The sequence below is a fragment of the Phacochoerus africanus genome, chromosome 5 (assembly GCF_016906955.1).
Source record: "Phacochoerus africanus isolate WHEZ1 chromosome 5, ROS_Pafr_v1, whole genome shotgun sequence".
Taxonomy (NCBI): domain Eukaryota; kingdom Metazoa; phylum Chordata; class Mammalia; order Artiodactyla; family Suidae; genus Phacochoerus; species Phacochoerus africanus.
The window spans coordinates 115,792,280-115,820,087 of record NC_062548.1 but is presented as its reverse complement, the minus strand read 5'-3'; the positions used below and the strand labels follow the sequence as shown (position 1 = coordinate 115,820,087).

General features: G+C 40.7%; 1 protein-coding gene across 2 annotated transcripts in view; it reads left to right on the top strand.

Annotated features, from left to right (window-relative positions):
* Nucleotides 1-27,808, top strand: part of BABAM2 (BRISC and BRCA1 A complex member 2) — a 430,327-nt gene that overhangs the window by 15,239 nt on the left and 387,280 nt on the right. For both annotated transcript variants that reach the window (XM_047782376.1, XM_047782377.1), the window contains exon 3: nt 22,971-23,047. In XM_047782376.1, coding sequence (XP_047638332.1) covers nt 22,971-23,047 — 77 coding nt within the window. The remainder of the gene's footprint in view (nt 1-22,970; nt 23,048-27,808) is intronic.

The window sequence follows — 27,808 nt, the reverse complement described above, 5'->3', positions numbered from 1 at the left end:
GCCTGTGCCACAGCCACAGCAACATGGGATGTGAGCTGCATCTGTGACCTACACCACAGCTCATGGCAATGCAGGATCCTTAACCCACCGAGCGAGGCCAGGGATCGAAGCCGCAACCTCATGGTTCCTAGTTGGGTTCGTTAACCGCTGAGCCACAACGAGAACTCCTAAAGTGAGACTCTTTTAATACATGTTAGTAGACACATACACTTGTTTTAGGGCCCCTAATTCACTGCTCCTTTGCCCTCATTTACATGTTAAAGGACTCCTTCTGTCCAGTAGAACAGCTCTCTTCTTGGCTTCCACAAAGTTGCTTGCATAAGCTTGCTTTTTGGTGCCATGTCTTGAGAAATAGTTTCGTAATTTTCCTTTTCAGGGCCACATTTCCTGAGTAATTTGGTTATCTTTCTAATGGCGTATTATGAAAGTTGTTTTTCCTATTGACCTTGCTTCTCTTGACCTTTTGAAACATGTGTCCTTTTGGTTTTCCGAAAAGGTTTTTATCTCAACCTTTGCTCTTGCCAACTTATGGATAAGAGGTCTTGAATCAAGTGGAAGTTTTGGGAAATATTTTGATGTCCCACTGTTATATATAAGTAGGTATAATGCCCTCGGAGTAATTGTTATTTTTTTCATCTAGAGACTCCTAAGCCTTCTTCAGTTTAAAAGCATTATTACTCTAGAAGGGGGGATTGAGGCAGAATAATAACTCAGGTGGTCGGGGGGGGGGGGAGTGTGGGCATCGTTGCACTCAGTGCATTCTTTGATCTGGCTGTTGATTAGCATCTGTGGCTAAAGGGCTCCAGGGAGTAACATCCCCACAGGCTTGTTTACTACAGAGAGCAATGCCCAGATGGACATTAATCCCTAACCCCCTGTGACTCAGTTTTTGGGAAGAAAAGGGCAAAGAAACCATGAGACTTATGGGACATTTCCACCCCTAAGACCTCTGTTGGGCAAGGACTGATTGATATAGGTAACTTAAGCAAGGCCAATGGGAGAAAACCACATCTTTCTGGACCCCATGTTGGTAACCCCCCATCTTTAAGGGATAAAAGCCCCTATAAGACAATAGAGAGAGGGGACTCGTCTCCCCCTTCCCAGCTGTCCTGGGAGCTGTTTTCTTTCCCGTAATAAAGACTTTGCTTGCTTAAAAAAAAAAAAAAATGAGAAGCATTATTTAAAATTTTTTTTGTTCAATAAATTTATTAACATATAGGTTCAATTTGGGGCTTAGCACATACTTTTAAAAAATGTGGTATAATAGGAGTTACCATCATGGCTCAGTGGTAACAAATCTAACTGGTATCCATGAAGTTGTGGGTTTGATCCCTGGCCTCTCTCAGTGGTTAAGAATCCGGCGTTGCCATGAGCTATGGTGTAGGTTGCAGATGCAGGTCAGATCCTCGTGTTGCTGTGGCTGTGGTGTAGGCTGGCAGCTGTAGCTCTGATTTGACCCCTAGCCTGGGAACCTCCATATGCTATGGGTGAAGCCCTGAAAAGACAAAAAAAAAAAAAAAAAGTGGTAAAATATATTTAACCTGGATTTGCCGTTTTCACCATTTTAAAGTGTATAGTTCATTGTCACTAAGTACATTCACAGTGTTGTGTAGCTGTCACCACCCTCCATCTCCAGAACATTTTTAATCTTGCAAAACAAACTCCATGCCCATTGAACAATAACTCTCCATTCTCCCTTCCTTCAGCCCTCGGCAGTCACCATTTTATTTTTTTGTCTATGAATCTGGCTACTTTAGGCATCTCATATAAGTAGAATTATGCAGGATTCGTATTTTTGTAACTGGCTCATTTCATTTGACATAGTGTCTTCAGTGTTTATCCATGTTGTACCATGTGTCGAAATTTTCTTTGTTTTTAAGGATGAAAAACATTCCCTTGCGTGTATATGCCGTATTTTGTGTATCTACTCGCCCACTGATGGACACTTAGGTGGCTTACACCTTTCGACTTTTGTTGAGTAAGGCTGCTATAACTGTGGGCATGCAAACATCTTTTTTTTTTTTTTTGCCATCCATATGGCATGCAAAAGTTCCAGTGCCACAGAGGTGACAATGCTGAATCCTTAACCGCTGAACCACCAGGGAACTCCTTCAAACATCTGTTTGAGACCTATTTTCATTTCTTTTAGGATTTTACCCAGAAGTGGAATTGCTGGATCATATGGTAATTTATGTTTAATTGTTTGAGATACTACCATACTGTTTTCCACAGTGGCTGCCCCATTTCACTTCCACGTGGAAGTATTATCTGTGCTGCCGCAGTGCCAAGCTAGGGAAGTATTGACCAGGACTGCATGGCAAGTAGGTTAAGTGTCAGCCTACAGAATACACAGGTACTGCGTGACTGTATTTGTGTATAAAAGTCTTCGATATATGTATGCCTGTGTAGCTCTAAATGTGCCGAGAAAGGTTTGGAAGGATGTTTGACAAACTCAATTCGATGGCTAGCTTGGGAGAGGGAAGGAATATGAGCAGTGAAGGGATACTTCGTACTTTCATCTCCATAGTCTTATAATTTTTTTTTTTTAACAGTGCAAGATCTGTGCTTGTGTAATTCATTTTATAAAAAAGAGTTTACTTTTTTTTTTTTTAAATGGCTGCACCTGGGGCGTGGAAGTTCTCAGTCTGTGGATTGAACCTGCACCAGCACAGCTACCTGAGCCTCTCAAATTCATTTTTAAAGAAGGTGAATTTGGCTTAAAAACAGGTTTTTTTTTTGTCTTTTGTCTTTTTTGTTGTTGTTGTTGTTGCTATTTCTTGGGCCGCTCCCACGGCATATGGAGGTTCCCAGGCTAGGGGTTGAATCGGAGCTGTAGCCACCGGCCTACGCCAGAGCCACAGCCACGCGGGATCCCAGCCGCGTCTGCAACCTACACCACAGCTCACGGCAACGCCGGATCGTCAACCCACCGAGCAAGGGCAGGGACCGAACCCGCAACCTCATGGTTCCTAGTCGGATTCGTTAACTACTGCGCCACGACGGGAACTCCTTAAAAACAGTTTTTGCTGTAGGAGCCCAGTTGGGGCGGGGGGAAGGACATCAGCAGGGGGCATTAATATTCGTGTCAGGAGGAAAGGCAGACATTGGGCTAGAAGACAGAAGAAATGGGCTTGAGGAAGAATGAAATTCAAAGGAGGAAACCACGAAATCCAAAGGAAAGCGTTTTTGTCACTTTTTTGTGTTCTTCCTAGTGTAGTTTTATGATCAGGACTCTCTGTGTGAATATATACCTTATATTGTAGGAGTGACAGAACTTTCCATAGCATTCCTGGAAAGAATATAAAATTGGGAGTTCCTGTCGTGGCTCAGTGGTAAAGAACCCAACGAGGATCCATGAGGATCCAGGTTTGATCCCTGGCCTTGCTCAGTGGGTTAAGAATCGGTGTTATCGTGAGCTGTGGTATAGGTCGCAGACTCGGTTCGTATCCTGTGTTACTATGGCTGTGGTGTAGGTCGGCAGCTGCAACTCTGATTTGACCCCTAGCCTGGAAACTTCCATAAGCCGCTGGTGCTGTCCTAAAAAAATCAAAAGCCAGCCAATCAACCAACCAAAATATATATGTGTGTGTAAATTGATTTTACTGTTTTAAAATGATTTTTTCCATTAGAGCTGGTTTACAGTGTTCTGTCGGTTTTCTACTGTATAGTAAAGTGACCCAGTCACACACACACATATATACATTATTTTTCTTATGTCATGCTCCATCATGCTCCATCACAAGTGACTAGATATAGTTCCCTGTGCTTTACAGCAGGATCTCATTGCTTATCCATTCCAAATGCAATAGTTTGCATCTTTGAACCCCAAATTCCCAGTCCATCCCACTCCCTCGCTCTCCCCCTTGGCAACCACAAGTCTATTCTCCAAGTCCATGAGTTTCTTTTCTGTAGAAAGGTTCATTTGTGCCATATATTAGATTCCAGATATAAGTGATATTATATTCTCTCTCTGACTTCCTTCACTCAACATGAGAGTCTCTAGTTCCATCCATGTTGCTGTGAATTGCATAGTGGAAACAGACTATGGCCAACATTGGATTCAGAGCTCTAAATAGACATTGTCTTTCTATCTAGCTGCTTATCTCTATCTATCTATCTATCTGTCTATCTATCATCTATCTATTATCTATCTATCTGTCACTATACAGAAATGAACAATAATTGACTTTAGCATTGTGAATAGTATAAAGCTGTCTTTTTTGTTGGCTCTTTGTTCTCAGTAAATCTGTAAGGAATGTTTTTGTAATCATATCTTTAATTTTTTTTTTTTTAAGCATGCGAAGGCATGAGTCTCAGAGAAGTTAAGCAGCTCATTCAGATTCCTTAGCTGACAAGGGGTGGAGGGCACGGCTGGACCCAGGTCTTCTCTACGACGTGTTATTTGTTTGTTTGTTTTTCAAGAAAGCATGGGCCAGAAAAAGATTGGAATCACATATCAGTGTAGTATCTTGTGGAATGGGTGTTTTGGCCACGTACATTTGTGAAATATCTTTAGATATGAACACTAAGAAGATGCATTTACTGAATAGAATTCGGATAGAACTTTGTTAGGTAATTGAGACTAAAACCCAAATGTCAGGAAGAGGTCAGTATTAGAAGTCATTCAGAAAAAGTAGCTGTCTAAAATAACACCATTTTCTAGGCAACAGGTTTCTACAAATTGGCTAGCTCCCAGTGTTGTAAATAATTTGCCAGGAGTTTATGGATGTCTCCAAGTTAAAGGCTATGTGGAGGAAACGCAGTTTCATGACTGGAACTGGGGCAGAAATTAAACACATGTAGTTATTTTATTAAGTCTGTCACTGATTCATTCTTTGACCTAAATTCTCAGACTCTTTCATAATTTTTGCTTTTTTCCATTATTCAAGTTGTTGAACAGTTGGAAGCTTAAGTAATGTTGCACATCTTAACTAAAAGTATGTAATTATTGGCATTCTGGAATAATTTCTTATAGCAAAGCCCCGTGTATTTAATTTTTCCTGAAGGCAGTAGTGGTCGTGTCTTTCTTATGCTAAAAATGTCTTTAGCAGTTGTTTATCATTGGCAGGTTTTTATCAAAACAGGAGCCCCTCCTTATCCACAAGAGAGTATGTTCCAGTGATGCCTGAAACCACAGATAGTCATGGACTCTGTGCATGCTGTTTTTCCTTTTTGCATATGGATGCTAAAGTTTAATGTATACATTCGGCGCAGTAAGAGATGAACAATAATGATAGTAAAATAGAACTATTATAATAACTATATCCTGTAATAAAAGGTATATGTTGTGGTCTCTCTCTCTCAAAATATCTTGTACTGTGAGCACCCTTTTTCTTCTTAAGGTGATGGGAGATGATAAAATGCCTCCATGATTAGATGAAGTGAGGTGAGTGATGTAGGCTTTGTGACTTGGCCTGAGGCTGACCAATGACCTGACCATGTATCGCAAGGAGGTGCACCTGCTTTGGGTGATCCTGAGTCATCGAGCCTTGAACATGGCAGTGGTTGGTATCAGGAGCAGACTGTGCAGATGGTTGGGGTTTCCCGACGGGATGGCTCACGACTGCATCCTGTCACCCAGGGAGCATGTGAACCTTAAAGTTTATGAGTTGTTTACTTCCGGAATTTTCCATTTAATATTTTCAGACTTGAACCATTGGTAACTGAAACCTTGGAAAGCGAAATCGCGTTTAAAGGGGGACTACTATGCATTTATTATATCCATCTTTGTACATATGTATGTCAGAGATAAAAGAATGTGTAAATCAGGAAAGGGTTCTGAGGATTAAAGTAGTTCACATGGAGAATGGAGAGTCCGGGAGGATTGGCGGAATCATGGCCATTTCAGGTCTTTCATCCTGAGTTCAGTTCACAGCAGGCCACTCCTTTAGGTGTGGAGGCCCAGGATTTAAAGCTGAGCTGTACTGTGCTTAGACTTTCTCAAAAATTATGACTCGCTGCCACAGGTTATGCCAGCAGTCGTACTGTAGGATTGGGCGACCCGCTCCAAACGGGATCATCAAATTAGTTCGTATCTTCTTGAAAGGAATGCATCCAAGAATATGTTGGAGCTACATCTGGATGCAAATGACGTGGTGTTAACAAATTCTGAGCAGTCAGATAGATCATCTGATGATAAATTTTAAGCAGTGAGCTAAATTAATATTACTGTCAACTTAGCGGGGATATCAAAAGAACACTTGGAAAGGAATAAATTAATGGTGTTTGTTACTGTAGTGGGAAAACCAAGGTGAAGAGAGAGATTGGGAGACATCAAAGTAAAGCCGTTTATCTTTATAGCCAAGGACCTTCAGCATTTAAGGGATCTGTAGAGAAATATTTCTCAAGTTGTCTTTGGCGAAGGACTCGAGGTTTCAAAAACTTCCAATCTGTTACCAACTGATATGTTTATCAACGGTAATGAAAAAGAATTAGTAGAAAAAAGTGAGATAAAAAAAGCATATGAAATAGAAGGCCTGGGTTTTTAATATTAGATCCTTCAGATTGAAAACTACTCTTTTAACTTGCTTTAATATTTTCCAGATTCTCACTCTCAGTCTCTGTGCTTGTCCTCTCGTGGGTTGGTAATAGTTTAACGTCTAGTTCTGGTCCCTGGGCTGCACTTTGAGTATCACTATTCAGACGGTTGCTTTCTTCATGCTAACGGTCCAGGAATTGGCCTTTTTTGGATTTCTTTCTCAAGGGTGACACGGTAGTACATTCGTGAGAAGTAATTCCTGGCTACACATTGAATAATCTGAGATACCGTCTTTTTTTCTTTTTAAACAGATAGATTAGAACAAATGTTGTGGAGGGTTGTAAGAATGAGGCCTTTTCTCAAAATTACTATAAATTTCCATTAGTTGGGTCAGTAAAAACTCTGAGTTTTACATCATTTCTTTGTTTATATTTTCTGCCTATTGACAAAGAAGCAGGACTTTTAAGTAAGGAGAGAATGTTTACACTGTAGTCTATTTTGGGGAACCTTCTTCCTTTATTCTTGCGTATTGTAAAGGTCAAACTTTTTTTTTTTTTTTTTTGCTATTTGCTTGTTAAAGCTAAATAAGATTTATATTTTCTTTCTTTCTTTTTTTTTTTTTTTGTCTTTTGTCCTTTTGGGGCCATACCTGTGGCATGTGGAGGTTCCTAGGCTAGGGGTCTAATCAGAGCTGTAGCCACCAGCCTACGCCAGAGCCATAGCAATGCCAGATCCAATGTCTGTGACCTACACCACAGCTCACGGCGATGCTGGATCCTTAACCCACTGAGCGAGGCCAGGGATTGAACCCGCAACCTCATGGTTCCTAGTCGGATTTGTTTCCACTGTGCCATGACGGGAACTCCTGATTTATATTTTCTAAGGTGATAAACATCTTAACACTCGATGCCAGTGACTTGGGTGGCATTTGTTTTTCTCTTGTTGTAACTGATGAAAATGTTTACGGACTGGGCCAGACTCATGAAGTCAATTTTAATTATATTGGTTTTTTTGGTTTGTTAAGATATTAACATTTGCCATTTCAAGTTTGTTTTATGAAGTTCATGGTAGAGTTCATTTCTTTACCAAAACTTAACACAAGACCTGGTGTTGGCTTTTGAAGTCATAGTATAATGTTGTTTTCCTCTAGCCTAAAGTTACAGAATTTCAAGATTGGAAGGTATTAGACTCTCACGACCGCCAGGTGACTGTTAGCCCCTCCTGCTGCTTTTCTGCTCAGGTGCCTGCCTGCACTGTGCCCAAGCCTCTCCAGTCACAGGGAAACTCCAGGAGTCCCAAGGCTGCCCAATGGGCAGAGTACTGTTAGAATGTGTCCCTTCTACATTCAGAGGCAGGTTGGAACAGACTTAATCTACCCTCCCTCCATGTGGCAACACTTCACATAAACGAAGATGAGTATTGTGTTTTGTGGTTTTCTCTTCTGCAGGCTGACACCATAGCCTTTTACCATCCTTGCTGGCATCTTTTGAATTCGATCCAGCTAGTCTCTCTGCTTTTTTTTTTGTTTTTTTTTTTGTCTTTTTACCATTTCTTGGGCCACTCCCGCAGCATATGGAGGTTCCCAGGCTAGGGGTCTAATCGGAGCTGTAGCCGCCAGCTTACACCAGAGCCACAGCAACGTGGGTTCCGAGCCGAGTCTGCAACCTACACCACAGCTCATGGCAATGGCCGGATCGTTAACCCACTGAGCAAGGCCAGGGACCGAACCCGCAACCTCATGGTTCCTAGTCAGATTCGTTAACCACTGAGCCACGACGGGAACCCCTAGTCTCTCTGCTTTTTAAAGTGTAACACTTAGAGCTGAATGACGTGTTCGAGGGATGGTTTTGACCAGTGCAAAATACAGTACCGTCATCCTCGTTTTTCTGGAAGCCACATTCTCTGAGGTTGTATTGGACAGAGCTTTGTGTTGCGAACCATTGGTAGGGTGTAACCCACTGGTGTGTTATAAAGTCATTTTATTTTATTTCATTTTATTTATTTATTTTTTGTCTTTTTGCCTTTTCTAGGGCCACTCCCATGGCATATGGAGGTTCCTAGGCTAGGGGGTGAATCGGAGCTGCAGCTGCTGGCCTACGCCAGAGCCACAGCAACACAGGATCTGTGCCGCATCTGTGACCTACACCCCAGCTCACCGCAATGCCAGATCCTTAACCCACTGAGCGAGCCCAGGGATCTAACCTGCAACCTCATGGTTCCCAGTCAGATTCGTTAACCACTGCGCCACGACGGGAACTCCATAAAGTCATTTTAGTGGGTCTGATTCACATTTAAAAAAATATGAAATAAGATAAAATTGAATAAAAATGTAAGTGCATTTCATGTAATAAAGCTGTGTTATAGATAAATGCTTCCATTTATAAATAGATGCATACATACTCGTATACATCCACATCCGTGAATATGCACAAATATGCTCAGTGCACGTAGGTGTACTGAGTGGTGGTGTAAGATGGGGATAGTTAAGTTTCTTGCTGTGTGTCAGAAAAGTGTGGCAGTCTCTGGTCTAGATGAGAAGCTTCCCCTCCTTGCTTTTCCCTGTCCGCGCCTTCTGGTCTCTTCCGGCTCTGCCCCCGCTTAGATCTTCCGATCTTCCCGCTGATACTCTTCTCCTCGTCGCCCTGGGGGTCCTGCAGGAGGGGCATCCTGGGCCCCATTAGATTTGACGTGGGACCTGGAAAAATCATCTTACTGCTCTGATCGGACCCCCTCTGATAACTTTTGTCTGTGGCATAAAGAAGGCGCAGTAATGAGGTGAGGGGGTCAATCAAAGCTCTTTTTTGTTTGTTTGTTTTAAATTCTGAAAATTATTACCCAAGTGAAATTAAGGCTTTAATAAAAATACTGTTTGAGATAGACTTTCTGTTCTCTATATCTTTGGCTTTACAATTTGCACTTTCGAATACACCTCCCAGTAAATCCTTACTCTGTGCCAGGCACTGTTCTTAGTACTTTATATGTATCAAGTCAGTGGATCCTCGTAACAATTCCATGGGAGTGTGCCTATCATCTCCACTTTACAGAGGAGAAAACCAAGGACGAGATGGATGATTTCACTTGCTTAAGGCTTTAAAATTCTTAGTGTGTAACAGTTGTAGCTCAAGTGGCAATCGACAAAAAAAGATGCTCTCAAACCACCAGCAGCCTCACATACAGGCGATGACACCGTTACCCTATTATCCTGTAGTTCTGGGCTTGCTCCTAAAGCAGATGCTAAGTCTTTTCATAATCACCTAAAGAGAAGAACTTGAGAATTTAAAAAACTTTTTCTTCATCTTTAGAAAGCACCTCTTCCCGACAGGAGGTCTAATAATTCTAATCATAAATCTAGTGATTCCCCTTCCCTTCTTCTCCACTCTTCATTCTATTGCTCCTTCTCCATTTTTACCTCCACTTAGTTGTTTGTTTCCACAACAGTTCACTATTCTATTTGCTCTTTTTTCTTCTTTCTGTCCTCCCCGGTTCCCTACCAGTTTTCCATCAGTTCTTTTCTGTATTCTACCTTTGCACTGTTCATATTCACTCAAATTTATTTTTTTTTAAAGAAAAGTATATATTGAGCACCTCGCAAGTGTGAGGGACTCCGGAAATACAAATGTAAATGTAAAAAAAAAAAAATCATGAAAGTCAGTAGGAGAAAGGTCAAAGCTCTGCTAGTTCATTGTCTTGAGAATCTGAACCACTGGAGCAAAAGCCAAGTAAGTACTCTCCCGTCCTTCCCTGTAGGAGCAGGAATTGAGATTGGGATTTAAATCCTTAGGGTATAAATGGTATCAAGTTAAAGCAGAGTTCAGAGGGTAGGAAATACATCTGTTTAGGTCATGTTTCAGGTCAAGGAATGAAAATAGTGGCCTAAAAAGTTACAGGAATATTTTTATTGAACAAATTAAAAGTGTTTAGTATAAAAATTGCTTTTTTTTTTGGTCTTTTTAGGGCCACACCTGTGGCATATGGAGATTCCCAGGCTAGGGGTTGAATCGGAGCTACAGCTGCCGGCCACAGCCACAGCCACAGCAACTCGGGATCCGACCCACGTTTGCGACTTACACCATAGCTCACAGCAACGCCGGATCCTTAACCCACTGAGCGAGGCCAGGGATCGAACCTGCATCCTCATGGATACTAGTCAGATTTGTTTCTGCTTTGCCACAACGGGAACTCCAAAAATTGCTTTTTCTAAAATTCTGTTGTGGGATGGAAATCCTGTGAAATCAGATTATTATATGATCATTATACAACTACAGATGTGATAAATTCATTTGAGTAATAAAAAAAATGAAAAAAAATTGTTGTACATTAAATGTAGAGAAGTAGTAGTATGTAAATTGGCTTTGTCCCTGGGGATTTCTTATAATATATATACATATATTTATATATATTAAATATATATAAATATATATAAAAATATACATATGTATTTGGTTTTTAGGGCTGCACTCGCGGCATATGGAGGTTCCCAGGCTAGGGGTTGAATCAGAGCTGCAGGTGCTGGCCTACACCACAGCCACAGCAGCGCAGGATCCAAGCTGCGTCTTCAGCCTACACCACAGCTCATGGCAACGCCAGATCCTTAAACTGAGGGAGGTCAGGGATCAAATCCCCAACCTCATGGTTCCTAGTCTGATTGGTTTCTGCTGTGCCTCAAGGGGAACTCCTTCTTACAATATTTGTTAATGTAAGAATCTCCAGCACTCCCACAGTTGAAAGAGGAATCAGTCCGGGACGTTTAGGTAATTTGTTTTGACTTCGACGTGACCTTGGAGTGCTCTCCAGCTCCGCTTGCTCACCTGTACTGTAGGTGCAGTAGTTATCAGGTGCCACCTGTGCGAGGGCAGGTATGCTGCTGAGCACTAAGGAATCCAAAGTTTAACGTACTCAACTTCATTGTACAGCTTTTATTCTAGCAGAGTATCTGTCTCCTTGGTTTTGCCCCATTTAAGGACACTGGCAGGTATATATTTCGCCTTCCTCTCTCTTGATCAGCTCCAACTCATTCTTTGAGGCCAGTCGATATTCTTGTAAGCCTTCCTTGATTACTCCTGCTCAAAGTGGTTCCTCTGCTCTCTCAACTTCTATTGTGCTGATTTTCTTTAACCGCTAATTTGGCAATTAATCATGTTAATTGCTTTGTGACTCGTATCTATTGTTGTCTTGAATTGTTATTTAAATTGTGCCTTGTTTGACTTTCACAGGTTTGATTTTTGTCTTCTGATCACAGCTCAAGGTTCTTGAAAAGAGATTCCTTTCTGTAACTCTTGTAGCAGTGATCTTTTTTGATTAGGCCCCTTTTGGTGAGATATATGTGTACATATCAATTGGAGGTTATTTTAGGAGCAAAATTGCTAGATCATAGGGTATGCACTTTAATAAATACTGTCCAGTGGTTTTCCAAAGCAGTCATAGCAACTTACACTTCGACCAGCAGACTGTAAGTGTTCCCATTTCTCTTTGTCAGTACTTAGTAAGTATTGGGATTTAAATTTTAACCACTCTGAAGGGTGTGTGGTGGTACCTCATTGGGGATTGAAATCGTACTTCCCTGGTGCCTAATTAGGTTAAGCACTTTTTTCAGATATTTATTGACCATCTGGATGACCTTTTATGAAGTGCTCCTTTGGGTCTTCTAACCTAGTTGTCCTTTTTCTTATCTCCTGTTCAGGAGTTCTTTATATATTCTGGATATGAGCCCTTAGTCAATTTTATATGTTGCATATATCTTCCCCCACTCTGTCATTTGTCTTTCACTCCCTTAATGGTGTTTTTTTTTTTTTTTTTTTTATGAACAGAAGATCTAATATTAACGTGATCAAATTTACTCCTCTTTTCCTTTATAGTTAGTGCTTTGGTTCCCCCCCTGGTTCTTGAAGATACTCTTCTGTTATCTCTCTCCATCCCAAGTTATCTTCTAAAAATATTTTTCTTTAGATTTTTGCACTTGGACTTGATTTTTTGTAGAATGTTATGAGAGTAAGGATCAGCTTTCATATTTTTCAATACAGGTATGTCCAGTTGACCCAGTACCATTTATCAAAAACCATTTCCTTGTCTTACTTCTGTATGGAGATTTCTTTGGCATAAATTAAGTGTCCAGATATGTGAGGATCTCTCTCTCTCTCTGGAATGTCTGTTCTGTTCTGATGCTCTGTTTGTCTATCTTTGTACCAATATCAACATTTTAATGATTTATAAATAATTTTTGATCTTCCGTAGAACAAGTGCTCCTACTAAGTTTTTTTCTTAGTTGGGTAAAATGCTAAAGTATTTACCATTTTAACCATTTTTAAGTTTACCAGGTCAGTGACATTAAATACATCACATTGCTGTGCAAGCGTTATCACCATCCATCTCCAGAAGTTTTTCGTCTTGCAAAACTGAAACTCTGTACCCATTAAACACCATTTCCATTCTCCTCTCACCCCCTGCAACCATCATTCTGTTTTCTGTCTCTTTGAATTTGAGGACTCTGTGTACCTCATTTAAATGCAATCATACAGGATTTGTCCATTTGTGACTGGCTTAGTTCACTTAGTGTAATATCCTCAAGGTTTATCTACGTCGTAGCGTGTGTCAAAAATGTCCTTCCTTTTAAAGCCTATTGAATAACATTGCATTCTATGTATATGCTATATTTTGTTTGTCTACTTTTCATCAGTTGATGGATACTTGGCCACTTTTACCTTTTGGCTATTGTAAATAATTCTCCCCAATTTTTCTTCTTCAAGAGAATCTGGTCTATTTTTGTTTCTTTACCATTCCACTTCAGTTGTAGAATCTGCCTCTTCGGTTCCAGATCAGCTTAAGGAGAAAGCGTAATCATCCCAGACAGTATCTTTTTCGCTGTTTCTTTTAGTCTGTGAACACATGACATCTGTGTTCATGTTTTATTTTCTTCTGGATAATTTTTGCTTTATGTAGAAAGCTCTTGTGTCTCTTTTGTGACTTTTTTTCTATATAATTTGATTGTTTGGTGTTATTTTCAGAGGTGTCTTTCTGAAAGTTTTTATTTTTTATTTTTATTTATTATTATCATCATTATTGTTTTTTGCCTTTTGTCTTTTTAGGGCTGCACCTGCTGCATATGGAGGTTCCCAGGTTAGGGGTCGAATCAGAGCTACAGCTGCCAGCGCAGCAATGCTGGATCCGAACCGAGCCACGTCTGCAACCTACAACACAGCTCACAGCAACGCCGGATCCTTAACCCACTGAGCGAGGCCAGGGATCGAACCTGCAACCTCATGGTTCCTAGATGGATTCATTTCTGCTGAGCCACGGTGGGAACTCCCTTAAAAGTTTTTATTTTTTAACCGTTGATGGTATAGTATACAGCTGCTTTTTGTGTAAGTTCTTTGTCTAGCAACTTAACTCACATGTTATTTCTAATGATGCATACGAAGCTTTTAAAGCTTTCTTTGTGTACTCATATTATCTACAAATAAGTATAGTTTTATTTCCTCTTTTCTAATATTTATACCCTTTTACCCATGCTACCTACTGTGTACTAGCTAGGACCTCCAGTACAATGTGGAGTGAAAGTGGTAAGAAAGAATATCCTTGTCTCATTCTCCATCTCAAAGGGAAAATTTTAACATTTTGTTACTTGGTGTGATGTTGCTGTCGGCTTTTTATAGATGGCCTTTATCATATTTAGGAAGTTTCTTCTTTATCCTTATTTGCAAAGAGTTTTTAAAATCATGCCTGGGTATTTAATTTTATCAAATACTTTTCCTGCACTTACTGAGCTAATCCTCTTAATTTTCTCTTTCATTCTGTTAACAGTGAATTAAATGCACGTATTAGAAAGGAAGAAAGGTTGCGCATTAATGAGCTAAGTATCTGTCTCAAAAAGTTCAAGGATCTCCCTCCTCCTAGTTAATGTTAAAAATAGTATTTGAGCCCATCATGCCTACTGAAATCACATTGTAATTTAAACCACATTTTGTTATAGGAACACCTACTAACATTTAAAAATACTCCCTACTCTAAAGTAGAATTGAAATCTCTCATTTATAAATGGAGCTACAGCATAGAAACTGAGAATAACAGTTGATGCCACATGAACTGGCAAGCACATATTTTTGAATATTTTAATTTTATAATTTTTAAAACATTCTGGGCTGAGTCATGTACTTTGGTGATGGCATTTTGGAGTCCTATGCTAAGAATGCAATGCATCACTTTCTAGTAGGGCCCAGAAATAGATGTTAGGCTTTAGTGGAGTAGAGAATATACTTGTTATATCAGGAACATCATATGGCATCGAGTAGATGGTTCCATTCTCCAGGTCAGCGATCTACAAAATCTACGTCAGTGCAGTTGTGCTGCTTTCTCTTACCCCAGTTTTAACCCATGAGTCTTCTTGTAGAAAGGCCCAAGCCTTGACCTAGTGGGTTTTGATGTCGTCAACTAGATGGCCCATAGTTCCCTCCCAACACTGAGGGTGAAAGATTCTGTGAGTCAGAAATTCAGATGCCTTCACAGATAAAATGCCCATTTTATAGATTATTTAGAGAGCTGTTCAGATAGCCTTGTTTCAGTCTTGTAGCTTCTTTCCTGCTGAACGTGTCTGGAAACCGTGATCATTTTGAAACTGATTTAGTCTGACTGGAATTACTGATGTTAGATTTGATTCAGAGCATGTAAATTCGTTCTGTAACATGAAAATGTGCTGAATACCAACAAACAGTAAATTGCTCTAATTTATGACCTAATCGTCGTGTAAAAGGTAGTTATTGGTCTTTGAGCCCTTTTTTTTTTTTTTTTTTCATAGTCACCTGTTATTTTAGGTTGCCAAGGCTGAAGACTTCCTTCTTAGCTGGTGTTAAATACTGTTGGTAAAGCACAAACGTCATTGTCAAGAAAACAGGAAGCTCTGTAGGAGAACATGCCAAATGGTAGATTAATAGTCAGGGTAAAGGAAACTGACGTAGACTCAGGGAAGGAACCCTAGACTCATCCACTTTGTTCTTTTTAGGCGGCTTGAAGAGTAGAAATGGTTGAAGCCATTATTTTTTCCAGAAAGTATGTCAACGAATAGATTTAGCGTTAGACCAGAAAGCATATATCTTGCATTGCCTTAAAAATGCTAATGTCTTAAAGGTTGCACATATCTTCATATAACTTTATTAATCAAGCTTAACTCTTGGCTGTCACTCAGATCATAAAGTGTTGTGAAATTGCCTACCCTTTCCTCTTCACAGTGAACCTCCAATAATTTGAGTCTGATCGCAGTAATTAGGGACAAGTAATAATTTAAGGAGGATTTGAATCCAAATTTACCTCTCACTATTTATTGGAAGAGTTTGCAGAATAAATCAAGAGTGCCAATATTGTAGAGCCTGTGTAGTCACGTTTTAAGGGCCTGGTTCCCTCTTTTGCATCACTGATTTACATGCATACTGTTCTTATACGTATTACTGAGAAATCATTTTCTTTTCATGAAAGCACATGTGGTTGCACGCTTTCTGACAACCTAATGTCAGCTTTTGCTTTCCATTATTATAGGTACTTAATAAATACGCATTTGTTGAAAAGAGTTGGAAGTCACATTTTTCACCAGTTCTGATGGTTTCCCCTTTAATTATTGAGAGATGCCCTAGTTTGGTGGTTAAGAAGGTGGGCCATGGAACCAGACATCCTAGGGGTGGAGCCCAGCTCTGTCACTTACCAGCAAGTTACATAGCTTCTATTTGCCTCAGTTTCTCCATCTGTGAAATGGAGATAATATCTCTGAAGGTTGCTGTGGGCTTAAATAGTTTAAGGAACTTAGAATAGTTCTCGTCTCAGAGTAAAAATGGTAACTGTTGTTGTAATGATTGTTCCTTATTGTGAAAGAGCCATTTTAGGTAATGACTTAAAGTTTAAATTCTGGGTTGCATGTACACCTCTTCCAAGGGAGAGTCTTTTGCGAATAGTCACAGTTTTACCTTTCTCAGAGGTGGGGATGAGAGCATTTTCCAAATTCTGGTTAAACCCTCAGTTTTTGTCAAGAAAAGAGCACTAAAGTGGGAATCAAATTTTATGCAAACCTTTCATTCAGCCAACATTTATCTCCTTACACAGTTGTTGGAGTGTCCTCGTCCTGGAAACCAGTGCTTCTGGATGCGAGAGATTTAAAGATGATTTAAAGATGCTTAGACGAGGAAGACTAAGATATGGCCAGAGTACCCTAGAAGTTCCGGTCCCAGTGCCCTCGCTGAGTGCCCGGGGGACCCTCTGGCCTTCACTGTCCTCACCTGTAAAATGACAGGTTTTGAATTTAGTGGACAATTACAAGCTTATGTTAAAACTTCATCAATGCTGGGTGCTTAGCACTGTGCTTGATGCTGTACTAAGACTTTTTTAAATATATAAAACTGTTCTTGGCACCAAGAATCTTAGATCTGGTAGGGAAAATCAACTGCAGTTGGAAGATAGATCAATAATAATATTGAGGCATTTCCATCGTGGCTCAGCAGAAACGCCTCTGACTAGTAACCATGAGGATGCAGTTTCCATCCCTGGCCTTGCTCAGTGGGTTAAGGATCCGGTGTTGCCTTGAGCTGTGGTGTAGGTTGCAGACGTGGCTCAGATCCCGTGTTGCTGTGGCTGTGGTGTAGGCCGGCGGCTACAGCTCCGATTTGACCCCGAGCCTGGGAACTTCCATATGCCACGGGTTCGGCCCTAAAAAGGCAAAAATAACAACAACAACAACAATAATATTGAGAGTCATGTGATTAGAGATAAAATAAGAGCGCATAGGGATGAGCGTATGAGAAGGTTGCTAGGCTTAGCATTTTATTCTATCAATGATTAGCTGCAATTTCTGTAATAAAGCACCAGGATAAACGGCCTGGTTTGATGCTAAACGGCCTGATGTTAACCCACTTGATAATTCCCACTTGCATAATCTGTAGAACAGGAGTTCAACTCCCTTTCGTCTCCCACGCGTTAAACTTTAAAATAGTGCATTCCCAGTATATCGAGGTAATGAGAACTTAGTGTAAGATACATTTTTAGAGCATAGTTCATCCCAAACCCCTTTTTTACACCACAGTGCCAAGGTATGGTTTCTGTTCTTGTCCCTGCTGTAGTCCAGCACCCAGCACCCTGCCTGTTGTAGGCGCTCAGGAAATTGAGTTGAGGGACAGATTTGAGATTCCATGTGAATTGTCAGCAATTAAGAAAAAACGTTTTTGTCTTTCTTCTTTATTTTCCTCCTTTATTTATATATTTATTTATTTTTTTGGCCACACCCGGCCAGAGATCAAAACCATGCCGCAGCAGGGACCATGCTGAATCCTTCACCACTAGGGCAACAGGTAACTCTGACTTGTCAGCAATTTTTAAGTCATTTAAAAATGATTTTATTATCAAAGGATTCTAAGCTTGGAATATTGTGTTTTTTTTTTTTTAATCTTTAGATCTAACTGTGTCTCAGGACAAGTGGCCATTATAGAAACATAATTTTAATGATATAAGTAGCTTTTTTGTCCTTGTGGGAGGAAATGCCTTTCCCCCTTGATTAGTCCTCTGTTACTGCATTTGACTGCAACTCCATGGGAGGCCTTGCACCAGCACTGTTGGCGCCACCCCCCCCCCACCAAGCCAGTCCCAAATTCTGACCCATAAGAAGGTGTGAGAAATAGTAAATGTTAGAAATGTGACAATTTGTGATTATCACAATATCAAGACTTTCAAGTACTTTATCTGAAGGCTATTCATCAATAAATCCCTCTGCCTACTTTCCTTCTGAAAAGGAGTGAAACACTTCAGAAGAAAAAGATAAGCCGTCATAGCCACGATTCCTGAGTCAAATGTCAAAACAGTGTATTTAGCCTTAAAATATTTATATAATTGTAGAGTAGTGCATTATAAAAATCAAAACCAGGCAGAAAGATAACTGAAGAAAGTTCTAAAAATCACCCCAAATCCTGCCATATTTTGCTGACTCGACTCTTGAAATCTGTGTATGTACTAGACATAGGCACATATGCAGATGTCTCTTTTCCGTAAGTGGAACCATACTATTCATATGTGTTTTTCAGTCTTTCTTAACCCATGCCTTTTTTTGGTTAACAGAAAAGCCAGTGCCCTCCTTGAGCGTGATTTGAAATTTCACGGTAAATTAAATAACATGACCAATACCAGTTTTATACAGAGGTAATTTTAAAAGGGGAAATATTTTAGTTTACTCTTAAAAGAACCTTTAGGTAACATAACATCGGCTTGTTTTGCATAAAGCCATTTATCCCGGGTACTATGGGAGACAGAGCCTAACAGATGTTTCAAATAATTTGCCCAACACTTGATTGGAGGAGGAGCTGAGTGCTGTTTAGTAGAAGGAGACCTGGTGACGGCCACTTAGCCTCTCTTTCCTGTGGTACCTTGATCAGCTCAGTTCTTGGCCCCAAACTTGTGTATTCCTCTGGGCAAAACAGAAGCCCTGCACTTCCTTGGATCAGATGAGCCCTTTTAACCTGTGTAACTTCTGTTTGGGGAGTCTAAGCCCTGCTGCCATCCCCTCTTCTCGGAAATGATCTTTCCAGCAACATACAGGGCTCTCTCCAAGTTGATTTTTCCTCTCTCTTCTCTGCTTTTTGTGATGTTTGGCCCTTCCACGTTGCTCCCTCCTACTCCAGAACCTGCCTCTTTCCATCTAAGGTGTGGCTGTCGTCTCTTGCTTTATGCTCTAGACATCGGTTCCTGAACTTGCTCCTCTCCTGGTGGTCGGTCCCTGGGGAGTAAAACCCTCTCTGTTCCCCTGGTCCAAGGACCCAGCATTTTCTTGCCTGCAATGGACTCCTTTCTGGTTTTCTCATTTCCTTTTTTTTTTTTTGTCTTTTTGCCTTTTCTAGGGCCGCTTCCCACGGCATATGGAAGTTCCCAGGCTAGGGGTCGAATCGGAGCTGTAGCCGCCAGCCTACACCACAGCCACAGCAACTCGGGATCCGAGCCGCGTCTGTGACCTACACCCCAGCTCACGGCAACACCGGATCCTTAACCCCCTGAGCCAGGAATTGAACCTGCAACCGCATGGTTCCTAGTCGTATTCCTTAACCACTGAGCCTCGACGGGAACTCCTCATTTCCGTTTTGACCGTCCCTTTTTCCATGCAAGGGTACAGGGTGATCTTTTAAAAGCATAGTATCAGGTAATATTACTCTTCTTGAAACCCTCCTTTGTGCTTCGAATAAAACCTGAGTCGATGCCACCGCTTCCAGGGCTCTGGTGGTCTGCCCCGTGCTTCCCCCATGTCCTGGTCCTTTGCTGTCCTCTGTCTCAGTCATTCTGCTCTAGCTGCTTTGCCCAGACATAGCAAGATTTCTTCCCCCAGAAATATCAGACGTGGTTCTGCCTCCACGCCTTTGCGCCCGCTATTTCCTCTGCCTGGAAGCTCTTCGCCAGAACTTTGTGGGCTTGGCCCCTTCGTGTTGTTCAGGTTTCAGGTTTCACCTCCTCCAGGGCGCTTTCCCCAGCCTTCCAGTGTGATGTGGCTCCTGTCTTATCACAGCTCCCTGTTTCATTTTCTCCATCGCATTTAGCAACCTCAAAGCATCTTGATGTGTGTGTCTCTTTTTTATCGTTTCTTCTTTTCCTGCCAGGGTTTGGGTATCATGAGGCTGTAGATCTTGTCCGCCCTGTATTCCTCACACATGAGGCAGTGCTCAGTAAATCTTATCTAAGTGAAAAGCATCAGTGAATCTCACAGATGGAGAAAAGTGTTTTTTTTTTTTTTTTTTTTTAAGCCCTGAGGTGGCTGGAACCAGCCATTCAAGTATTGAGGGAGGAAGGGGAAAGGTCAGAGCCCTGTCCTATTCCTGGTTAAAGTGAATGATACAACCTGTGGCCCCACAGAGACTATAGCAGTTTAGAAGCTCCGCAGAGTAACGCTGGTCTCATAAAATGACCTAGGAAGGATTTTCTCCTCTTTTATTTTATGCGAGCGTTTGTATAAAATTGGCTTCTTTCTCCCTTAAATGTTTGGGAGAATTTACCCAGGAGCCATTTAGGCCTGAAGTATTGTTTGTGGGAAAGTTTTTGATAATAAATTCAATTGCTTTAATAAATAAAGGAGAATTCAGATTTTTTAAAACAAAGCAGCTTAGAAACTCATTTCACATTGAAGAAGGATGAGTTATTCAAACAAACTAGAATCAGATGCATCTTGAGGATTTCCTGTACTATTAATAACTTTAGTCATTAAGATATGTAGGTTAGTTGATCTCCAAGCCCCCAAAAGACACTTGATTGAATGTGGTTTTTTTTTTCACTTTTAAAGTTTTGTTTAATGTATTTATTAGAAATTTTTAAAAAATTATAGTTGATTTACAATGCTGTGTCAATTTCTGCTGTACAGCAAAGTGACCCAGTCATTCATACATACATGCATATATATACATTCTTTTTTTCATATTATCTTCCATCATGTTCTATCGCAAGAGATTGGATATGGTTCCTGTGCCGTACAATAGGAGGAATGGGTTTGTTTGTTTGTTTGTTTTTGTCTTTTTGCCTTTTCTGGGGCCACTCCCGTGGCATATGGAGGTTCCAGGCTAGGGGTCGAATCCGAGCTGTAGCCACCAGCCTACGGCAGAGCCACAGCAACGTGGGATCCAAGCCGCATCTGCAACCTACACCACAGCTCACGGCAACACGGGGTCCTTAACGCACTGAGCAAAGCCAGGGATCGAACCTGCAACCTCATGGTTCCTAGTTGGATTCGTTAACCACTGAGCCACGACGGGAACTCTGAGGAATGGGTTTTTTTTAAAAAAATCATTTAAAAACATTGTTGGTTGAATGTTATGTGAGAGAAAAAATTCTTAGTGTTGCTTATAGGGCCATTTCAATCATTAGATTATACTTTATATTTTGTAATGCTAAAATTTATGTGTTTTCCAAGAACTACTGTGTTGTGGGCTAGAAGAGATTATACTATCAGAGGACTGTTTTGGTACCTGTAATAAAATGTGCCCTGAAGAATTTTTGCAGTGAAACGGAAAAGAGAATGTGTTCTTAAGACCTATAAAAAAGTAAAATAGGTTACTCTGCAATTACTAGTGCACCTTTGTGGTTTAGTTTATAAACTAATGTTTTTATTGGCCCCTGAAGATAAAGAGGAATAATCAACCTAGTGATTTACGTTAAATTCATCAGAGTTAATGTTTGTGTTTGCGTCTTTTCTCTTTCACATTCAAATAGTTTTGGGGAAAAGTCATAGTCAATCTAATAAGAGGTCCAAGTTAGTTTTTTAAGAGCCAACACTTCTCAGATTTAGTTGAAACTGTTGCCCCTCAAAGTGGCCATCTACGGAAGTTGTACAATTGTTCTAACAACGCTTCTATTCCTTAAACTGCTTTTGTAGGTTCTTTTTCAGAAATGTTGCATAGCCAGCTTTGGAATTATGAAAGAAAATTAACCTCATTATTCTACAAATTAAAAGCCTCACTTTTTTTTTTTTTTTTGCCTAAATGAAGACATATAACTTCCTCAACTGACTTCATGTTCATATTTTATTAATTTATGAAGCCAATAATGTTGTTAGCAGTTGAAGTTATGACTCATAAGACTGTGAGAGATGTCTTATAAAGTAAATCTGTGTCAAGACAAAGAACATTGTGTAACTTTGTGAAGCTATAGATTAAAAAAAAAATAAGCCGGAGTTCCCACTGTGGTGCTGTGGGTTAAGGAGCCAGCATTGTCTCTGTGGTGGTGTGGGTTCGATTCCCTGGCCTGGTGCAGTGGGTTAAGGCTGCAGTATTGCCAAAGCTGTGGCCTGGGTCGCAGCTGCGGCTTGGATTTGATCCCTGGCCAGGGACCTTCCATATGCCATGGGTGAGACCACAAAAGAAAGAAAAGAAAAGACACCCCCCCGCCCCCCGCCAAAAAAAAAAAAAAAAACCCCAAGCTCTTGAGATCTGGGTGACTAACTCACCCCACTTTTAAATTTGCATTTTATCTGAATCCGAGTGTAGTGCACTGCGCTGTCCTGTGGCTGTAAGGAATGGGAGCAGATCTAGAGGAAGCGCCTTCTTTTTGGGGAAGGAGAAAACCATCTGGTACCTGAAGAAAGCCCCCAGTGGGCTCTTTTTAGTACTGAGTGAAAACTAAGAGCTTTATTTAAAACACGACCACAGAACTACTATTCTTTTACAATTCTTGGCATCAAAGACTACAGGCCTGTTTTGGATCATATACCTGTTTTCAAAGTCCAGATACACTCCTTTGAGAGAAGGAGTCGAAGCAGCGTTGCTATTTGTTGTTAGAAGCCTTTAGATAGGTTTTATTGTGAGACGAATGTGTTATTTGCTTTAGGCCAAATCTTGTTTTGTCTTGACCTCCGTGACCATTAAGGCCTTTTATTTTGTTCTATAAGCTCGTGTTTCAATCTTTTATCTCTAAGGATCACTTTTAATTTACTTTAGTAAATGTCATAAATATGTGGGGTTTTAAGCAACCTTTTTCTTCTCTTTTCCTTTTTTTTTTTTTAAAGCTGCACATCCTTGACTCCTGGACCCAACTGTGACCGGTTTAAATTGCACATACCATACGCTGGAGAGACCTTAAAATGTAAGTAGTTGATGACTGTTTTACTGAAGATGTAGATTACAGTGCTAGCTATTGGATTTTGTGCTTTAGTTTTTATTTCTGCCTGTTAGGTATTATCTCCTATGATACTGAGCACTAGGATTTAGCGCTTTTTGAAAATTTGTCTTCCAGTCCTAGTTTTGGTCAAAGTGAGGCACTTGGCAGGGACTAACTTGTGGTCACGTGGGCGTATGCACCTATCTTTTATATGCATAAAGATGCAAAGATATGTTATATCTTACAGCAGAAGTTAGAGATGCAAATGGCTTTCAGGACAGACTGGTAGCATGCATGAGGGCGGTAGGCTAGGTGTGGCAAATTGGGGCATTCCTCTTTCCTCTTAAAGGATTGCCCTTACTGATTTCTTGAGAAATCAGGTGGAAATATGAATTTCTATATCAATTCTATCAGTTTTAGGCATTGGTCACTTCTTCCAAATTACAAGCAGTGTGGGCCAGCATTATGCATGCCACACCCAATGTGTGTAGGGGCTAGCTCCAGCTCTCGGACCCCTGTAGTTGTATAATGATCATCACAATCCAATTTCACGGGATTTCCATCCCACAACCCAAGCACATCCCCCCACCCCCCAAACTGTCTCCTCCGGAGACCATAAGTTTTTCAGTGTCTGTGAGTCAGCATCTGTTCTGCAAAGAAGTTCCGTCTGTCCTTTTTTCAGATTCCACATGTCAGTGAACGCATTTGATGTTGGTATCTCATTGCCTAACTGACTTCACTTAGCATGATAATTTCTAGGTCCATCCATGTTGCTAAGAATGCCGGTGTTTCGTTCCTTTTAATGGCTGAGTAATATTCCGTTGTGTATATGCACCACATTTTCTTGATCCGCTCCTCTGTCGATGGACATTTAGGTTGTTTCCATGTCTTGGATATTGCAAATAGTGCTGCAATGAACATCGGAGTACATGTGTCTTTGCGAGTCGTGGTTTTCTGTGGGTAGATGCCCAGGAGTGGGATTGCTGGATCAAATGGTAGTTCTATGTTTAGTTTTCTGAGGCATCTCCATACTGCTTTCCACAGTGGTTGCACCAATTTGCCATCCCACCAACAGTGTACTAGGGTTCCTTTTTCTCCACACCCTCTCTAGCACTTCTTGTTTGTAGACTTTTGGATGATGGCCATTCTGGCTGGTGGAAGATGGTACCTCATAGTGGTTTTGATTTGCATTTCTCTCATAATGAGTGATGTTGAACATCTTTTCATGTATTTTTGGGCCATCTGTATGTCTTCTTTGGAGAACTGTCTGTTTAGATCTTCTGCCCATTTTTTGATGGGATCGTTTGTTTTTTTGGTATGGAGCTGCAGAAGGTGTTTATAAATTTTGGAGATGAATCCCTTGTCAGTCGATTCATTTGCAGAGATTTTCTCCCATTCTGTGGGTTGTTTTTTCATTTTGTTTAGGGTTTCCTTTGCTGTGCAGTAACTTTTAAGTTTAATTAGATCCCATTTGTTTCTTTCTCTTTTTTTTGTCTTTTTTTGCTATTTCTTTGGGCTGCTCCTGTAGCATATGGAGGTTCCCAGGCTAGGGGTCGAATCGGAGCTGTAGCCACCGGCCTACGCCAGAGCCACAGCAACGAGGGATCTGAGCCGCGTCCGCAACCTACACCGCAGCTCACGGCAACACCCGATCGTCAACCCACTGAGCAAGGGCAGGGACTGAACCTGCAACCTCACGGTTCCCAGTCGGATTCGTTAACCACTGTGCCATGACGGGAACTCCCCATTTGTTTCTTTTTGTTTTTCCTGTCATGACTCTAAGAGGTGGATCTGAGAAGATGTTGCTGTCGTTTATGTCAGAGAGTGTTTGGCCTCCTTTGGGATTTAGTCCACTGTCTACCTGCCGAAGCTGCATCAGCCCTTCTCTGCTGTCATTACTGGGACTGAAGTTCTAGCCTAGTGGAGGAATGATAGCTTTCAGGACTCTCGTCAGGAATTTCCCCTCTTGAACCTTCCCACTTGTGGTGAACAGGGTATGAAAGTCTCTCTATTCTTAAACAGAGGACTAAAGAACAAAGATGTTGAAGATAGCATAGTGCCTTTCAGCCCGTAGATTGTATGTTTTACCATGATAGGCCAGGAGAGGCCACATCTTTCTATTTCTGTAGCATCACTTTATTGATTTACTAGATGCAACAGGAAGTGAAAAATTTTTGACATGCTGACTTGTTAACCTTGCATTATTAGATCATTCTCTGGAAACCATTAAAATACAAAAGAATTTCACCCATCCGAGGCAGTAGGACACATTAGATTGCTACTTTTTTGAGAAAAATATTCTTAACTAAATTTAAAAGGCAGTGATCAAAGTAAATCATTCACATGGTTAAAAATGTACATAGTTCAGGAGTTCCCGTCGTGGCTCAGCAGTAACGAACCCAACTAGTTTCCATGAGAAAGCAGGTTTGACCCCTGGTTTCGCTCAGTGGATTAAGGATCTGGCGTTGCCGTGAGCAGTGGTGCAGGTCGTAGATGCGGCTTGGATCTGGCGTTGCTGTGGCTGTGGTGTAGGCCGGCAGCTGTAGCTCCGATTCCACCCCTAGCCTGGGAACCTCCATATGTTGTGGGTGCAGCCCTAAAAGCACACAAAAAGAAAAGAAAAAAAAAAAGAAGAAAATAGTTCAGACATTTTTTTTTAATACATAAAAGCAGTAGTCCTCTGACCCATTTCTCCTCAATTCTAGTCTTGTTTTTCAAGGGAAACACTGAACTTTTTTTTTTAAGTTGTTTTGGTGTTTAGTGCTTCTGGGGATGATCTCCATACATCTGCGTAATATGCTTATGCCACTGTTTCTTGGCTTATCAATTTCAGATGTTACTATCTTCTGACTTCCTGCTCTGATACAGGAGATATCAGCTTATGTTCACTGCACCCTTTATTTCTATAATGTAATATCACCACTTTTGGTTCCTACATTGGTTATCCTGTAGTTTCAAATTTTTTCTCTTCTTTCTTTTTTTTTTTTTTTTTTAAGGGTCATTTAAAGCATCATATTGTTTAGTTAAATGAACAGCTCCTAAAAATTCTTAGTAAGTGCCTGGAGGCAGTTACCACTATTATTACTTAAGCAAAATCTCTGTACAATAATGATGAATGCTTAGTATGCTTTTATTCAGTTTCCCATTAACCATTTTGGGGGTCTTTTGGCTCCCCACTTTATAAGATGAATATATTACCCCCTCCCCTTTCTTCTATTCCTTTTCCCTCCCCTCCTAACTGTTGTCTTCTGTTATTTTCCTTCTGCGTTATCAAGACTGGTAACTTACTGTCTGTTCTAAATCTGTAATTGCAACTTTGCTTTGTCTGTAAATTGCGTGAGTGATTACTCGGCAGGCTTGCTCCTGCAGTTATCACTGTGGGATTTACCTTTATTATTCTCTTGGATTTCACCATGTAATGTAGAAGCCACATACTGAAAATAATGTGTTTTAGAATTATTTCTTGGTAAACAGGTTACCTACCCATTCTCTTGCTGGGCCACAGTCTCGAACAGCTTGCCCAGATTTCACTCCTCCCTCCATTCTTCCATCTTTCCTGTAGCTCGTCTGGTAAATTTCCAGTTTCACAGTCGTAATTAGGTATCTTTAAAAAAATTTCTATTTTATCGAAGTATAGTTGATTTATAATATTGTGTTAATATCTGCTGTATAGCAAAGTGATTCAGTTATACATATGTATGCATTCTTTTTCATATTCTTTTCCATTATGCTTTGTTATAGGATATTGAATATAGTTCACTGTGCTAGATAGCAGGACCTTGTTGTCTATACATTCCGTATATAATAGTTTGTCATAATTAGGTATCTTAATTTCTTTTTTTTTCTTATTGCCCTGGGTTTTATTTTTTTTAATTAAAAAAAATCCAGTGGCTTTTATTATATTTACAGTTGTACAACCATCTTCACAACCTAAATTTAGAACATTCCCATCCCAAACCCCGAGCCTATCCCTTCCCCTGCCGCAACCTGTCTCCTTTGATAACCAACCATAAGTTTTTCAAAGTCTGTGAGTCAGTTTCTGTTCTGCAAATAAGTTTGTTGTGTCCTTTTTTTAGATTCCACAAATAACTGATAGCATATGATGTTTGTGTAGGTACCTTGCTTTTTTCTTGCCTTTTTTTTTTTTAGGGTGACACCCGCGGCATATGAAAGTTCCCAGGCAAGGGGTCAAATCAGAGCTGCAGCTGCTGACCTACACCACAGCCCCAGCAATGCCACATCCAAGTTGCATCGGCAATGCTGGATCCTTAAGCCCCCCAAGTAAGGCCAGGGATGGAGCCTGCATCCTCATGGATACTAGCTGGGCTGGTTACTACTGAGCCATGACAGGAGCTCCCTGTGTAGGTATCTTAATTTTTAAGAGCTCTTTCTCAAAGAGTTCTTTCTTTAAGAGCTCTGTGCCTCTCTTACAACATCTCGTTCTTATTTTATGAATATACTGTCTTGAAAACTTTCAAAAGTTATAGAGTTGTGGGGTTTTTTTTTTTTGTTTGTTTGTTTTTGCTTTTTAGGGCCACACCCACAGCATATGTAGGTTCCCAGGCTAGGGGCTGAATCAGAGCTACAGCTGCTGGCCTATACCACAGCCACAGCAACGCCGGATCCGAGCCATGTCATTGACCTACACCACAGCTCATGGCAATGCCAGATCCTTAACCCACTGAGCGGGGCCAGGGATCGAACCCACAACCTCATGGTTCCTACTTAGATTCGTTTCCGCTGCGC